Source organism: Buceros rhinoceros, unplaced genomic scaffold (assembly GCF_000710305.1).
Source record: "Buceros rhinoceros silvestris isolate BGI_N320 unplaced genomic scaffold, ASM71030v1 scaffold4248, whole genome shotgun sequence".
Classification (NCBI taxonomy): Eukaryota; Metazoa; Chordata; class Aves; order Bucerotiformes; family Bucerotidae; genus Buceros; species Buceros rhinoceros.
In genome coordinates this window covers 14,703-31,379 of record NW_010428449.1, presented here as the reverse complement: position 1 = coordinate 31,379, position 16,677 = coordinate 14,703, and the positions used below count along the sequence as shown (strand labels likewise).

The window sequence follows — 16,677 nt, the reverse complement described above, 5'->3', positions numbered from 1 at the left end:
AACAGTATACCCAGCCTTTCTTTTCTTGCTTTTAAATTGGTGAGTTCCTGAACTATTAGTCCATTCATTAGTCCTTATTAATTCCACCAAATTTTAAAACTCAGAACATCAGTATTCTTGTCTAGTCAGCTAAGACATACTGGGGAGAGAGGCCTCTTTTCATTGAGTATTTAAGGAGCTTGGGGCACTGAGTTTTCTGAATTAAGTGTCTTCAGTTAGCTGGCATGAATTCAGTCCCAAGTGTAGGTGGACTTAAGTTTGGTAACCTCTGCACACCTTTAATTTGAAGAGAGAGTATGGGGGTTTTTTTGGTTTTTTACATCTCATGCCTCAGACTAGTATCTGTAACTACAAAGTAATTGAAGCTAAGCAGCAGCTATACTAAACATTGATTTAAATTGTCTGTGAAATGTTTAAAATGTCTCTGCTCACTTGTAAATCATTTTATGAAGAAAAATCAAGTCCTGCATTTGCTCCACTGACAATTTCCCACTTCTCATCAATAATCATCATTATCATGGTTGGGTTAAGTTTGAGCCAGCTGGTTTTCATCCATATTCTTATTCCTCCCAGGTACTTTCACATCAGAATAATATTATAGCCACCTGTACTAAAAAAGTGGCGTAAAGCTAGGTGACATTGCAGTCTGTGGTGTTTCGTAGCCTTTTGGGAAGGCCTTGTGTAAGTTGAAAAGGAGAGTAAATAAGATTCGTTGTGGGAATCAGCTTACAAGGTCTCTTTGGGGGGAAAAGAAGTTGTTCATCACATCCAGTTACTTTCTAGTACAGTTTACAGTACTGTTTCTGCTATTCCTAATTTAGCAACTACACCATTCTGTTGGAATATGCCAGTTATCACTGAATTCAGTTTATGAGTTTGTTCTTAAATTACTAAATGAAAAAATGGAGATCAGTAGATTTATTATCACTATTGAAAAATCAAGGACTTGCAGTAAGAAACCCCTTATTAATTCAAAGCGTTATATGCTAACTTCATTCTTAGAATATGTTGCTACAAGTGGACCATCACTCGTGAGTGTAACTTACTTCTAGTCAACCGTCTTCAATCAAAAGATTGAAATTAATTTTGAGGAATATTAAAAAAAAAAAGGATTTGCTGGTCTTCAGGCTAGAAAATTGAGAGGAGATGTTGCCATTATGCAGCAAGCCAATAATGTGGCTGAAACACTTGTCTCTCCTGTTTGTCTCTTTACCTGTATTTGTATTACAGTTAACGTAAAGGTAAAGACAAATGAGGCAGGGTTTTATTCTTATTTAAATGACTGCAAAATATATCATATCAAAATAGAGGCTCATATTGGTATATATGGAAACAGGTGTGGTCATTTCATTTTCCCTGATCTAAAATAAAAATTCATTTTATTATGAACAGTAATTCACAGTTTTAAATTATTAAGGCTTTTGGTTTTATCCTTAGCCCTTAAGAGAGAATTTATTTAATGCTATCAATGCAGAAGGAGTGCAGGAATAGTTTTCAGTTGCCTGTGATTCTTCAGAGAAGCATACTGGGTTGAGTTTCTGGCGTGAGAAGGGTTTTGTCTGGGCTTTATTCATTTAGTGAGGCTGGTCAAATGGGAATTGTGAAAAGACTTACAGATTGTATTGTTTTTAAATGGTTCTTTAGATATGAGTGAATGCAATCTAAGTCTAAGGTATTGAAATGTTTTTGCAAGATGAAAGGCTGTAATTTAACATTTGATATCTTTTCTGTGTACTTGAGGGAAATTCTTAGAATGTGCTTAGGGATTTAATTGCTTAAAAGACATAAGAAATCAGGGTATCTGCATTTCAGTATATTGTGTCCTGTAGTGGAGGATAACCATATTGAAAGACAAATAGTGATTACTTTTCCAAATTAGTTTACTCACTTGAAGAGCACAGCTGTCTTAATTGAATGACATGAAATATCTCTCTACCTGTATATACACTATGACATCTTATTTTTCCCCGGAGAAGAATATGAGAATACAGAGGAGGTCAGAATACATGAAATACAATCTTGAGAATCCTAAACTGATTATACTAAAGTACAGAAAAGTCTCTTACATTTCCTTAGATTTTGAATGTTGAAAGGAAAGGATTTGTGGTGTTACTGCCATGTTTTTCTTTGTTGTTGATACATAAATACTCTTACTAGATACTGCATTTTACATTTTTTACAAATCAGTGTGTTAATTTGAAATTATATAGTGTACTTCAGAGGCATCCTGGTACATGATGCTGAACTACTTCATACTGTTCAAAATTTCTTCCTAGCTTCTTCATTTTGAGTTTCTCCATTTGTATAATTTTATCACCTCTTCAGTTATGAAATAAAGTGCAACTTAAAGAACTCTTAAGTGCAGCTTGTAGGTTTATATATGCAGATCTTTATAGATCCATATGAACCGTTTTCTATACTTACAGTAAATCCCATCTATCATTAAAGTGATAAATTAGGACTGTTACATCTCCCTAATACTTACTATGTTTCTGTACTGTGTGTTCTGTTTTATGTTTTAACATTATAGTCTGCAGGACAATTCCACAAAAATAGGGTTTTGCTGATGGGTGGTAGCTTGCCTAGGAAGAGAAGGGACTACTGGCTCCCATGCTTTGCTTTTCATAAGACCTTGTCTTTGTGAGGAAAATGAGAGCTTGGACAGAAGATTCTACCTAGGCAGGTGCAGCAAGGAGACCAAATATATTTTTTAATTTCACGTGTTGGCAGATGCACGTTAAGGCCAGAAGGACTTTGCCATGGTGGAATTCTGTGGCTTATTTAAGAGCCTTATATTACTGAATTATTTTTGTAGCTCTTCAGTATAACAAGGGTTTCTTTGTAAAAAAAAAATCAATGTGCATACATGACAGTTAAGGGTAATTAATGTGTAGTTAAAAAGTGGGATGTTGCACAATCACTATACACAGATGATGATTGCTTCTGTTTATACACTGATGATAGTAACTTTTCATTATATGCCTGTCTTCATATTTACAACTCTTGCTACTAGAAATGGTCAGTATTAGTTGGTTTTACTATTCTAATTCTGTTCCTTCAAGATGATAGATATTCATTAAGGAGAAAGTATTAATGCATGTTCAGAGATTCCTGTGTGGTGTAGAGACTACATATTTGGTAGATGAGGAACATTCTTAAGAGAATGGGTCAAAATACTACTTCATGATTTCAAAATTTCTTACAGTTCTCTTATTTTGCATATATATGAGCAATAAAGTTTCACCTAGTAGTAGTCATCTGCTACCTACAGAAGAGAATTATACAAAGAACACCTGACTGATGTGAGTGGTTTTGGAATATAATCTCATACTTAATTTTGAAATATAAAATAAGAGTGTATGGAGTAATGTAATTTAATTTCTTTGTAGTTGCATAGTAGAAGAGAAAGGAGATTGTGTGCAAAGCGAGTTATTTTTATGGTTTACCTTAATTGACTAGAAATTTTTTTTGGTAGGTGTTTCTGGGTTTATTTTTCATGCTTTTCCCCCCTTCATTGCAGCTTCCATTATATTATATTGTTAAGTGTTTTCTACTAAACACAATTAACAGCCTAATACTATTTTGTGCAAAAATTGCATGACAAAATTAATTTGATGGATTTTAATACTAAACTCTTTTTAAGACTGTGAACATAAAACACGAACTCTTTTAATAGAAAGGTCTATTGTGATGGTGGACACTGTCAGCTTATACTTTTTTAACTGATCCAATCATGGCCTTTAATGGGTTTTTTTATTCTAATATTTAAGCGTGCTGATGATATTTCAAGCTCACTGTCAGATACTACACTGCTCATACACTTTTTCGGCAAGAAAGGAAAAGCTGAACTGAACTTTGAAGATTTTTATGGGTGAGTCTCAACTTTATTATTTCCCTGTAAAAAAACATACGTACATGCTTGTTCTAACTAATGCGAAATTTATTACAATACACCTAGTTCATGCAGACATGTATATAAAGTTTAGGTTCCCTTTGTGTGTGCTATATATACAGAGAGTGAAATAAAATAGTGAGTGGCCCAACGACAGAAGGTGCTGTACTAATACTGCTGCATTGGCAAATATTGTTAGCACAGCATTTGCTTAGTTTGTTTGCGTAGTTGGTTTGGCGTGGAGAGGTTACCCCAAGCCTGTGCTTATTGGTATGTAGGAACATTTCTCTTGGTTTTGAATTTTTTAAATTTTTTCCGTCCATTTGTCAGTGCACCTCAGGTAAATCTCTGCTCTTAGGGACATATTTAAATGTAAAGATTTTTCTGAAGATACCGTATCAGCACCTTAGAACAAGCTTCTTCAGGGGGAAGAAGTGAAAATGAAGTGGAAGCTATTGTTTTAATTATTACATCAGTTCAAATAGAATATAAAAATATAGGCAAAGTGCCATAAGAACAGAGCCATAAAACTGTATGCTTCTGTGAGATTGGAAGAGATTGTGTTTGGTTATTATTTCCTCAGTGAATATTCCCAATACCTGTTATCTTTATAGTTATCACATAACTGCTTTCTAATCAATCAGATGTTGGCAAAATATTTTGCCTTAAAATTATATATATCATTAAAAGTATTCAGTATTTCACATAACATAAAAACTGTGTCATCAAGTGAAATAATGATTTGAGTTCAAAACAAGAATCAGAAAAGAAGGTACTTCTTCAAAAGGTATCTGGTTAAAATGTCCATCTATTGTAGATGCTGTAAATGCTAAAGAGTTCAAAACCTAGTAGATATATTAATGAAAGAGTAATCCATCAAGTTTTATTCAACACTACTTTACCAGCTCACAAAATCGTTAAGCTGTGGATTGGTGAGGGAAATAGTACTATATGTTTACCTTGCACTTACACTTTTGCCTAGGCGTCCTTTTGATTCGAGCTCCTCATAATTCTTAGAAGTCAAGTTATATATTAGGAAGGAGCGTTGCAGACAACGTCTACAGGATGGGAACTCTTGAGGAACTAGAACAGGGAAGTGTTACAGGTTGTGGTTGACAGACAGATGAACATGAGCGCCCAGTGCAGTACTGTGACCAGAGAGCTGATTTCATCCTTGGTTGTATAACTGGGACATCAAGCAGAATCAGGGAAATTTATATTTCCTTTTTATATGTAGCTGGTTCTATACTTTACCTAGTTTTAGTGTGTAGAATATACTAAACATGTTGAGAAGACCTTCTAGAAATATCTTAAGAATAGTGAGGTATGAAAAAAAAACACAGTTTAGTTTGAAAGGCTGCAAAAGCTGATTGTACTTGGCTTGTTAAAAAGAGAAATGTAAAGCTTGATTGCAGTCTGTAAGTAACTGTATGAGGAATAAATTTTGGGAATTCATTTAGTTCCATGATGGAATTTTCAGTCTAGCTTAAAAATAAAGATCAGTGACCTGCTAAAGAAGTAAGCAAACACAAACTAGAAGTAAATTAGAAATGTAAGTATGAAGTTATTTTAGTCCTTACTAAAACACTTCATCTGTGAGTTAAGATTGTTGTAGTGCTTAGAAAATATGTCAGCATAGATAGAGGATTTACCATAAGTGCTACAAAAAGGGAACTAATTGGTATAATGTTATTTGGCTCTATATTCTGTGAGTCTTCTATGGACATGAATAGTAGAAATATGAAGTATTACTGCATCTTCATATTTATGTTTGTGCTTTAGGTTTATGGATAACCTACAAACTGAGGTTCTAGAGATAGAATTCCTTTCATACTCTAATGGGATGAACACGATCAGTGAGGAAGACTTTGCCCACATTCTGTTGAGGTATACAAATGTGGAAAATACATCAAGCTACCTGGAAAACATGCGCTGCAGGATTCCTGAAGAAAAGGTAATTGTTTAGCTAGGACAGCAGTGGGCCACAGATTTAATTAGCATCAGGATTGTATTCTGATCGTAAGCTGTGTGTCTCATGTTTTTCAGATTACATGCTGAATAAAAGTAGAAGATTAAATAGCATAGAGGTATGTTCCATAGGATTTAGCTAGTAATATTTCTGAAGTTTAGATTCAGCTTTATATGACATGAAAATCCAGTTTAAACAGCAAAAAACCATGACACTTGAAAAAACACAACCATCTAGTAATGAGGCATTAAAAAACCCTTACTTCCCTTTTGCACTGCCGTTGGAATAGCACCTCTTTGCCCTTGTTACCCATGTTCAGATATCTGGATTATCTGATTTTTCCAGTGGTTCTACAGCAGTTAGGTCCACTGGGAGATAAGTGTGCCTGGGGAGTGGAAAGGGAAAGCAGGGATGTCTCTTTTGCACCAGATTAGGTGTAAAATGAAGCAGTAAGATTGGGATCACAGTTCTGATCACTGACTCAGAATTTCTGAGTTCCTGGTCTAGCCACTGAGGCACTTTGTCCTAATTAGGTCTACGCAGCTCTCAATATTCAAAGCCAAGACAGTGCAACAGAAGTGGTATATGGAAACCTGGAAAAAAAATCACTTCAGGACTCATATAACAATGATATAAGTATCATTTGGATAGCAAAAATAACGACAGTCAGAGGTATGGAGAAGTACTTCTTTGAATGACAAAGGTGAAGTTCATTAAAAGAAAGTGTCTTTATTTACTTAAACACAAGGAATATTTGAAGTTCACCTTTAACTCTTCCAATGCCACTGTTCTGATAGCAAGTCTTCCGCAGTAGTTTCCTTTTCTTGATCAGTGGTGGGACCATCAGCTAAGGAAATTTTTGCATAGAAAGCTGTGTCTGCTTTCTGAGAATATCCTGGCACTTGACCAGTGCCGTATATCTGTATGTCATACACGAAACCTCTATTAAGTAAAACAAGACATTGCCATTTTCCATAGCTCCTTTTCAGTAGCTTGGTAAATGTGCTTTCAGTACAGTGGACAAAGTAAATCCATGTGACATCTCTTGTACTGGTTACTGGCTTTTGAGAATAGGACTTTGCCTCTTACTGCCATGGAGCCATCATTGATATGTTTGCACTTTTTTGCACTTGTAATAACATAGTAATTTGAAAATTATCGATGTACTCTCTGTTTTATTACAGAGATACGCTGTGATACTTACACAAACCAGAGAATTCCGTTTAGAAAAATTTAGTCTAGCTTGTAAAGTAATAGGTAGCTACTCTCAGAGTTGGCAATGTTAATCTTTCATGGTGCTGTATGTAGAAGTCTCTAGGGCAACACAATGAACATTTGGTATACTGTAGCTGAGTTAAAATGTTCATCTGGCATGCTGCCTGCTCACAGGATGTTTTCCTCCTTTTACTAACTAGGTGCCAAGCAGTGATTCATTTACTACAAATATCAGCCCTTAGAGAAAGTCTGTGCATTTTTAACAGTGTTGGTTCATTGATAGAACAATTTTCTTTGCTGTAGTAAAAATGTAATGTGTCCAAAGAAATTAAAAATAGGAAATAAATAGTGTAGGAAACTTCTGGGATATCTACACATAGATAGATAACTTCCTATGTCAAAATGCAAAACTTCTGGCAAATACGGAATGATATTACCATTACCTATTGAACAAAATATGGTCCTAGGAAAGGAGAGAGAGAGCAGAATGCTGTATGCCCAGCTGTCTTTGGGAGTCATTTTGCCTGCCCTTCTGCCTCTTATGTCCTTTGTTGTGTTTCCTTGAGGGAAATAAACACGTACGATTACAGATGATTTCAGCAGAAATTGTAGAATTTTTAAACAAAGCCAGATGTTTTTCTGATTAATAAAATGTTGTGGAGTATGCACAGCTTAGCCGTGGACTGCAGGTGTGACTCCTTTATCTCCCTGCTTCATCTCCAGTGTCAAGTCACGGCAGCAGTTGTCATCACTACTGGAAACACAGAAGGTGCAAAAAGGCTTGTTTGTAGACCAGTGGGTCTCAGCCTTACCTGTGCAAATTGAGAATCCCACATTCAGAGTCTTTACACACAGACTTGGAAAACAAGGATTTTTAAAAATCATTGTGAACCTAAAAATGTCAGCTCCAGACCTTGATGGCCATTTTCTATTATTGCTATTTTACCATAGTATGTGAGGGTACTAGTTGGGGACTGAAGTTTCACCAGTCTAGGTATTTTACAAATATGTGACAAAATTATTCCAGTCCCAGAGAGTTTTCACTCTAAACAGAAGAAACAAGAACTCAGACAAGCAAGAAACAACTTGAACATAAGCTATTAGATGTGAAATGCAACAAAACAAATCATAGAATCACAGAATCATCTAGTTGGAAGAGACCTTTAAGATCATTGAGTCCTACTGTTCACCCTGCACTGCCAGGATCCCTAAACCATGTCCCTCAGCACCACATCTACACGTCTTTTAAACACATCCAGGGCTGGGGACTCCACCACTTCCCTGGGCAACCCATTCCAATGCTTCACAGCCCTTTCTGTAAAGAAGTTTTTCCTGATGTCTAGTCTACATCTCCCCTGGTGCAACTTAAGGCCATTTTGTCTTGTCCAGTCACTTGTCACATGGGAGAAGAGACCAACCCCCACCTCCCCACAACCTTCTTTCAGGTAGCTGGAGAGACCAATAAGGTCTCTCCTCAGCCTCCTTTTCTCCAGCCTAAACAACGTCAGGTCCCTCAGCCGCTCTTTGTAAGACTTGTTCTCCAGATCCTTCACCAGCTCTGTTGCCCTTCTCTGAACACAGCACCTCAACATCCTTCTTAAAGTGAGGGGCCCAAAACTGAACAGAGTACTCAAGGTGTGGCCTCACCAGTGCAGAGTACAGGGAAACAATCACTTCCCTATGTTGCTCTCTGCATTTACTTGCTGACTCCTATGAGTTTATGCTCAAACGCTGCCATTTTCTCCTCTGCCACAAGCCTACTTCAGTATGTTTTCTGCGTTCCACCGTACCAAAGGGACTATTACATCTTCGACACTGAGATTTTAGTTTGAACGTAAAAGCTGACATGTCCTTCTATTGTCTTCAGGTTTATTTTCAGAGAGAAATAGGATAAAAGTATAAAAGCAGTCAGAAGAATACCCAGGAATGATTGTTAAAGGAGTCGAGAGAGGTGAAGGTTTGATGAAGAATGCCATCACATGTTCAGAATGGCTGACAGACCATGGAGAATGGTATAGGTGATGGTCCTGGCTTAATTCAAAGTGTCTCTTTAAGGTCTCTTTCCTTGATTGAGAGACAATTTATCAGGTCTTTGGATTTGTAGCTAAGGACACTTCTAAGAGTCAGCTGGACGCGGTGCTGGGCCATCTTGTGTAGGCTGTGCCTTTGCCAAGAAAGGTTGGGCCAGACCATCCATGAGGTCACTTTGAACCTGGGATTCTATGATTCTAGAATAAGAGAAAAGCAGAAAAAATACCATAAGGAAAGAAGGAAGACTAAGCTTTTTTGACAACACCATTTTCAGAGAAATTTTCGCCAAAGATATTCTGAAGTCCAGTCAAAATGCAAAACATTTTTGAAAAAGCTAGACTGTCCCTGCAGTACTTGGTACTTGCAGTATCAGCTGAAGAGACTTAAATGTCTAAATCTGGATGTGTAAAAACTTGACCTTAAAGTGCCGAGCTTAAGGTAGATCATTTCATGTATTTATGAATTCATGCAATGTACTTCTGTGAGCACACACACTCATATATATATATAAAAAATAGTGGTTTGCAGGTTTTCAGGAGTAAACATATTCCGGTATTAATACAATCCTAGACTCTATTCTCAATATTAACTGCTGTGTTGCAATACCTCTGGAATTCTTAAAGATTGCCTTAAAAAATGTAACAATAATTTTTACTGCTTTTGGGTGAGAATTGCTGTCCATTGCAGTGGCAAAGAGGAAGGGCATCTTGAATTCCTCAGGAGACTCCAATGCTTTACTTTATTGACTTTCAGTACGAATCTCTACTTCTGTCAATGGGTGTAGTATCTATTCTTAAATGAAGCAGATGTATGTAACTGCAAGGTTTATTTATTCAGTTGTCATCACTATTGGTAATTCTTAAGATGTGTATTGTTCTTTATTTTTTTAGGGTATCACATTTGATGAGTTTAGATCATTTTTCCAATTCTTGAACAACCTAGAAGACTTTACAATTGCAATGCAAATGTATAATTTTGCAAGTCGTTCCATAGGTCAAGGTAAGTATTTATATTTTCAGATACAAAACTGTTGACAAAAATACAAAAACGTTTTGTAATTCCCAGTTTGTAGGAACTACGGTCTGTAGAGATTTCTAGTTTAATATCTCAGGTAAAAGGCTCAAAAGGCTAAGACTCCAGCTTTGAGGAGGGAAGGCTCAGTCATATCATAAGAGGTATGATAAAGTTTTACAAAGTCGTACAAGTGGTGTATAAGCTGAATGCAGAATAGTTGGTCACCTAATCCTAAAATACAGGAGTTAAGAGGCAGTTAATGACACCAATAAGTCAGCAGTTTAAACCAAACAAAAGCATTTATTTGCACAGTGGGTGTCTGGAATCTTGCCTTCTACAAAGGCTGTAGAAGGAAACAGTGTCAGAAGGTCCGAAGAGCGATTAGATGGATTCTTGGAAAAAATCAGTAAGTGGCTGCTGAAAGAACTAGGCAGGTACGTACTGACTAAAATCCTTAGTAGAACAGTTGCGATGCTTGGGGAGTGCAAGGTGAAGAATATGTGAGGTGATCGGATTTGCATGCTCTCCTCAAGAAGTTATCTTCAAGGATCTGATACAGTAACACTGGCACAGTCCTACCTAATGTGGCCTTAGCAAAGGAGTATCCAGTTTTCCCTGTGCTCTATTTCATAGGTTTGTGTCAATTAAGTAGATGCCATCTGTATCTATGTACTACAGGTTTAATTATAACATGATTTTCTAGTTCAGTTATTGCACATGGTAATATGTGTAATATTGTTGAAGGTAATATTCTGTGTAAAATAATTGATACCAGTTAAGCAGTATCATTTTGTATCACTTGAGAACTACTTGGTTTAGAACTGTGAAATTCAATCCTAACTTTCACATTTTCTTATTTTTTGAGTGTTTAAATGTGAAAAATGAAGTTAAAAGTTTAGTTGTATTTCATAATACGTTGTCCACAAAGTAGGATTAAATTAATGTATTTTGGTTTTCCTTCTGGTGTTCTCTTTCTGTAGATGAATTCAAACGTGCTGTGTATGTAGCCACAGGTGTGAAGCTTTCACCGCATTTGGTGAACACAGTGTTCAAGATTTTTGATGTCGACAGAGATGACCAGCTGAGTTATAAAGAATTTATTGGCATTATGAAAGACAGACTCAATCGAGGGTTTAGGGTAAGGATTCTAGTCTTTATAGTTATCTTAGTTGACTTTACTACTTAACACTACTTAATTTAGCACCTCTAGAACCAGTAGGTTGCAAGCCAACCGTGTTTACGTTTAAAGTCATACTTTGTAAGATAAATTCCTTCTTAAATATTTTTATTAGAAAGTAATACATAGGGGACATAATGTGCCTTTATAGTACGCAAACCAAATTGGAGATGAGAAATCCTCTGCTTATGGTCATTCTTTTGTATTGTGTGACTAATAGATTGGCATTAAGAATTTTAACAAGAGTAGCAATTATGTCTGGGTTGTTTGCAGGGAAATGAGAGTTCATCTCTCTCATATTTGGGCAAACACTGGCTCTTCTAAAGCATTATTTAAAATGTGAGTGTTGATAATGACTGTTAGAATGCATTGCACAGAAGATAATTTTGGTTTTCAAATAATGAATTGTGAAGTGGCACTTAGTAATGCTATATTCTAGTTTAAAGTTGTCTTTGATAATTTAAACCTGTATCTAATACATTAAATTACAAGAAGCTAGAGGGCAGGAAATTACTTGCATAAAATTTTCACAAGGAACAAGCTTGTACATCATGCTTTACCTTTGAGGTGACTGTGTAGGCCTTGCTGCCCTCTTCAGGTTCTGTGTAGTATAAGGGAATTTTATAGTATCAGAAATTTTTTTATTAGAATATGATCAATAAAAGTCACATTTTTTTCTTCATGTGACAGGTGTTAACATTTTTAATTAAATGTAAAATGGTGTTCTTATTGACATCCTAATCCCTTAGACATAAATCTTAAACTGTATTATGGTGCCTAAATTTACATTACAGAACTTTCTGTGAAGTGGTGTTCAGTCTAATAGTTGTTATTTTTGTAATATTGTGATTGAACGTAAAATGTGGATAATAACCCCTGCATTTGTAACAAACTTATTTCCTCGTTGGTCCTCAATTCCTTTTATTATGGTGTGGGGATGATGATTGTTTCATAACTGTTTCAAGATGTTGAGCTATATGTTTTAATTGTTCACTAATTGTAAGTGTGCAGTGTTTGTTAATTTAACCAGAAAACAGTCTGCTTACTAAGTAATTCTTGTAAATGTATTTCATGTTTTTATTTCACAAAATGTGTGGCAGAAAGCACATACAATCCTCAAGAATCTGTATCATCCAGCACTATTCAGCCTTATACATGTATCTTTCTTCCGGCTAGGCCACTATGAAATATTTTAGTGGACTGGAAAAGAACTATAAAGAATAGCAAGTATGGTCAGAAGAATAGCACTGTCTTTCGTAAATAATATGTCTAATTATAATTAGATAGGAGTCTTCTCCTGGGTTGCACAGGAGATGATCATGACTTGATCCTACAATAAAAAGTTATATTCAGACATGCCTACACGCAGCCTTGTTAGATTATTCAGAAAAATACATTCTCTTCACTAATCAGTGAATCAGTAGTGTTCCAAGACAGTTACTGTACCAAACACAGGAATTACAGTTTCCAGTAAGTTTTCGTAAGTGACACACAAACTTGATTTTTCCAAGAGTGGGTAGTAATAAAAACTGAAAAAAAAATTTGCTGTTTCAGTTTAATAAATACCCTCCACCCTCCCCAGTCTTGGATTAGAATGAAATCAAGAAAACACTAGAGAGTCTTTTGCCCAGAACAAATTGGCCGAAAGTGTCATTAATTGCTTCCTATTGTTTGTGCATTAGAAGTTACATAGTATTGCCAGTATTGCCACAGTATGGCCAGAACAAGTAAAGGTTTACTCTCTTGCTCCTACAATGTAGAGGGCTCAAATGTGGTTGTGTGCTACATCAAAACTAACAAATCACTAACCTTTTCTTTGTTAATAACTGTTTATATAATCCATATTAACATTTGGTAAGTTCTGTTCATACAGATTAAAAAAATATTATAGCTTATGCAGTATTTTGTAGCAACATGCAAATTTTTGCCATGAGAAAATTTAACCTGATTATAAAATGTGAATGCCTGATCTTAACATTAACTATCCTACAATTAATGTCTGCCCAAATCAATACAGTCGCTGATTATCACTCTAAAACCATTTAAAAATAGCAGTTTAAAATAGGCCTCTTTGATTTTGATGACTTTACGATTAACATCTTATACTTGGTAATTCAAATTTTTTAAAAGTTGTTTTACTAAAATGTTTGCCCAAAAGAATCTTGAGGGATCACAGAGCTTGGTACTAGGACTGTGAATTTTAGAAAAGGGCATTTTGCAATTGTAGCCTGACTAAAGCAAATGCATTAAAATGCAGAGAGTTGTACAAGTCTAATGAAACTGGAGTTCTGAAAGGTCAGTCTGTACCTACCAGCTTTGTCCTATTTAAAAGCTTATCTGTAAACTTACAAACTTGAGGAAGGTCAGTTATACCCCTTATAGGAACATCATAAATAGTAATTTAAATATATATTTTAGATACATTTCTTGAAAAGTAAATGTCTTAAAGAGTTTATCAAATGAAAATTCTCTCTTTCTGGAATATAGTATTACAATCTGAAACCTTTTTTGGTTTTAGCAGTTTGAAACAAACTAGTGTATTAAGGTGCCATCACGTGGTCAGTCAGAGTATTGCCGTAAACTTACTAAGATGTGCAGACGTGAAAAGTTTTATTATTGCTTGTTGTTTGGTTTAAAACAGTTGTTTCCGTTCTTCTTTTTTAATTTAAAGATATATAAGAAGATTCCCTTTCCTTTATAAATTCCATTTTTAAACTGAAACATTTGGAACTTAATGACTAAATGATAAACATCTTACCTAGCACATACTATACTGTATCTTCTAGCTATTTGTCACTTAAAGCCATTTTTTTGTATTTTCATGATACTGTTGTCTTATGCTTTCCTCTGGCTGCCTTCACATGTTGTCTGCATCTGCGCACTTCTCCATCTTCTGCTCCACAGGGCTACAAACCTGTACAGAGGTACACTACTTTCAAATCCTGCGTGAGGAAGGAGCTCTATAGCAGATGAATGACGGTATGTGTTAGCCACCCAGTCCAAGTGTGCTGGCATGCTTGCAGGAATGGCTGAATGTTAAACTGTCACTGCTGTGTTTCCTGTTCCAAAATTCAGGAATAGGTTATCTGACTGTAAGCAATGTAGTAGCTCAAAGTGTCGTGTTGTGTTTTTGACTGAAGCAATAAGGTTTTATTCTGGAGTTGGCAATAACTGACTCACTCTGTCACTGTTCTGTAAGCTGGCTGCGATTTCGTATTATGTTTGGAATAGGGAAAAGTATTCTTTCATGGTTTGTGTTGCTGTTTTCTGTTTGTCCTGTGACCACTTTTCAGCAATTTCTTAGATACCTGTAGCTAATAAGTATTACTAATGAAGATGCTAAAGGCGGATTTTTCTTTCTGAAAGATTTCTGAGAAACTTGATTATACTTTGACTTACAGTTACACTTTTTGAAAACAGTAATGTGTTTTTGGCACTATTAATGCTTATAACAGCAATTTTCAAAAATAAGCACTGTGCCCACACGTGACCACCATGCCTGGGTTTGCATATCCACCACATGAATATTCATTCTTACAGTTAGACTGTACTGTGGGTGTCAGTGTGAAAACTGTGGTGTGGATATGCTGGAGCCATACTGTGAAACTGTCACACAGTGGACACAGCAGAAATTTATTAGCAGATGTTTCTCTTCATACATAATGCAAAAGTTTGCTCCTTTACAATTTAAGGTTTTGGTGCCAGCACCTTTTTTCTGTTTATATTTCTAGTGTGTGCAGTAGTTGGTACGCAGACTGTTAATGGCCAGTGTAGGTCCCAGATATACTGTTTTGCAGTGGGAAGGAGCAGAGATGTACACCATGAAAAACAAGGCCTCGTAGCCAGGGTCTGGTATGAGTGGACCCCATGGAGTAGCCAACAAATCTCATGTGCTCCTGAGCCAGGAGGGTTTTGCTGTTTTTAATTCTGAGGCACGATAATAAGCTCAGATTTCTTGTGGAATAACCATCTTCAGATGCCTCCATACATCAGCATATTGGCATCTGACCTTCTGAATCATCCCTTTTCCTGTCGTATGCCTCTCTGAGCACTTTTATGCTACAGAGCGTGGTGGGCCTCTAATTTAAATCTTCCGAACTGAAACAGCGTGGCAGGAAAACAAAGAATGTAGGTACAATAAGCAGAAGTTTCTTGCATCCTGTCTATTTGGAGTGATGGCTGGCTTCCAGCACAGTGTAAAAGCTAACTCTGCAAGGAGGACTAACCCATTAACCCATACTAGTAGCACACCAGCTGACCAGTCCCACTGATGTTTTCCTTTTGTAAACCGCTGTGCGAGGTAGGTAAGGGAGAGGGAATATATCTAAACTATTGACCTGTTTCCATGGCACAGCATGTCATATACCCCAAACAGTGTTCTTTGGGACTTTCGGTGAATTTTTGAATAGGCTGGTTCTTCGAAATCCGGCACTAAAGATGGTGTGGGGCACAGAGCTGATTTGTCCCCATAGAAAGAAGACAAATTCCATTTGATCTGTGTACACTCTTATCGTACATATAACTTCTAGCATCCATAGGATTATTTCTTAATTTTAATTAACTATTAAAATTTTTTTAATTGCGCTTCCTCGTTGTGAGTATAATGCAAATACTGAAGCATTGTACTACTATGTGAGGAACAGAAAAGAGATTTGATTTTAATGAACAAAACGTCTGGTTTCTGTATACTGGGAAGTGTAAATTACTAATGAAATAGTTAAACCAACATTTTAATAATCCAACTCACCAGTCAGATAAGAGGAAATGCATAACTTTAGATTAATTTTATGTCACTTCATCTCTTTAGAACTTTGACTCTCAAAACTTCCTTTCTTTTCCTGTGTCTTTTTAAAAATCATTTTTAGGAGTACTTTGTCTTTTCTGTCCCCCCTAATTCTGCCAAAACCTATATTGTAGTTGCAAATTAAGCATTGTTTAAACTGTAAACTTTTCAAGATACAGAACAGCTCTTACAGGAAACTGGCAAAATGCTACGCAGACATGATGCTCTCCTAATAATTTCAGTGCAGGGTATGTGACCAAGGGGAACAAACTGCAGTAACACAGAATAATCCAATGTCTAATCACCGAGCCTGACGAAATTAGCTTGGTGACAGAGAGACTGTGGAAAAGCATCAAGTTTACATACATCAGCACCTTGACAGAGATCTGAATTCAGGCAATAAATTAATTACTTCATCTTTTGAGATGGAATAAACTGGGAGAAAAAAATATACAGTAGAGGTTTAGAAAGGGAGATTTTATTCACTCTCTATAAAGTCATTCTTAAGGAAAAAAATCTGAAGTGGAATAATACTGTCTATACTACGCACTGGGAGAGAGAAACCAGGTTAATTCTCAGTGCACTGACCTGGTCAC

General features: G+C 36.1%; 1 protein-coding gene across 1 annotated transcript in view; it reads left to right on the top strand.

Moving 5' to 3' along the window:
* MICU3 (mitochondrial calcium uptake family, member 3) overlaps window positions 1-16,677 on the top strand; it is a gene marked incomplete at its 5' end in the record, with an annotated part of 41,860 nt that overhangs the window by 21,242 nt on the left and 3,941 nt on the right. The window contains 5 exons of the mRNA XM_010142257.1: window positions 3,771-3,871; window positions 5,675-5,846; window positions 9,998-10,106; window positions 11,102-11,259; window positions 14,203-14,277. Coding sequence (XP_010140559.1) covers window positions 3,771-3,871; window positions 5,675-5,846; window positions 9,998-10,106; window positions 11,102-11,259; window positions 14,203-14,271 — 609 coding nt within the window. The remainder of the gene's footprint in view (window positions 1-3,770; window positions 3,872-5,674; window positions 5,847-9,997; window positions 10,107-11,101; window positions 11,260-14,202; window positions 14,278-16,677) is intronic.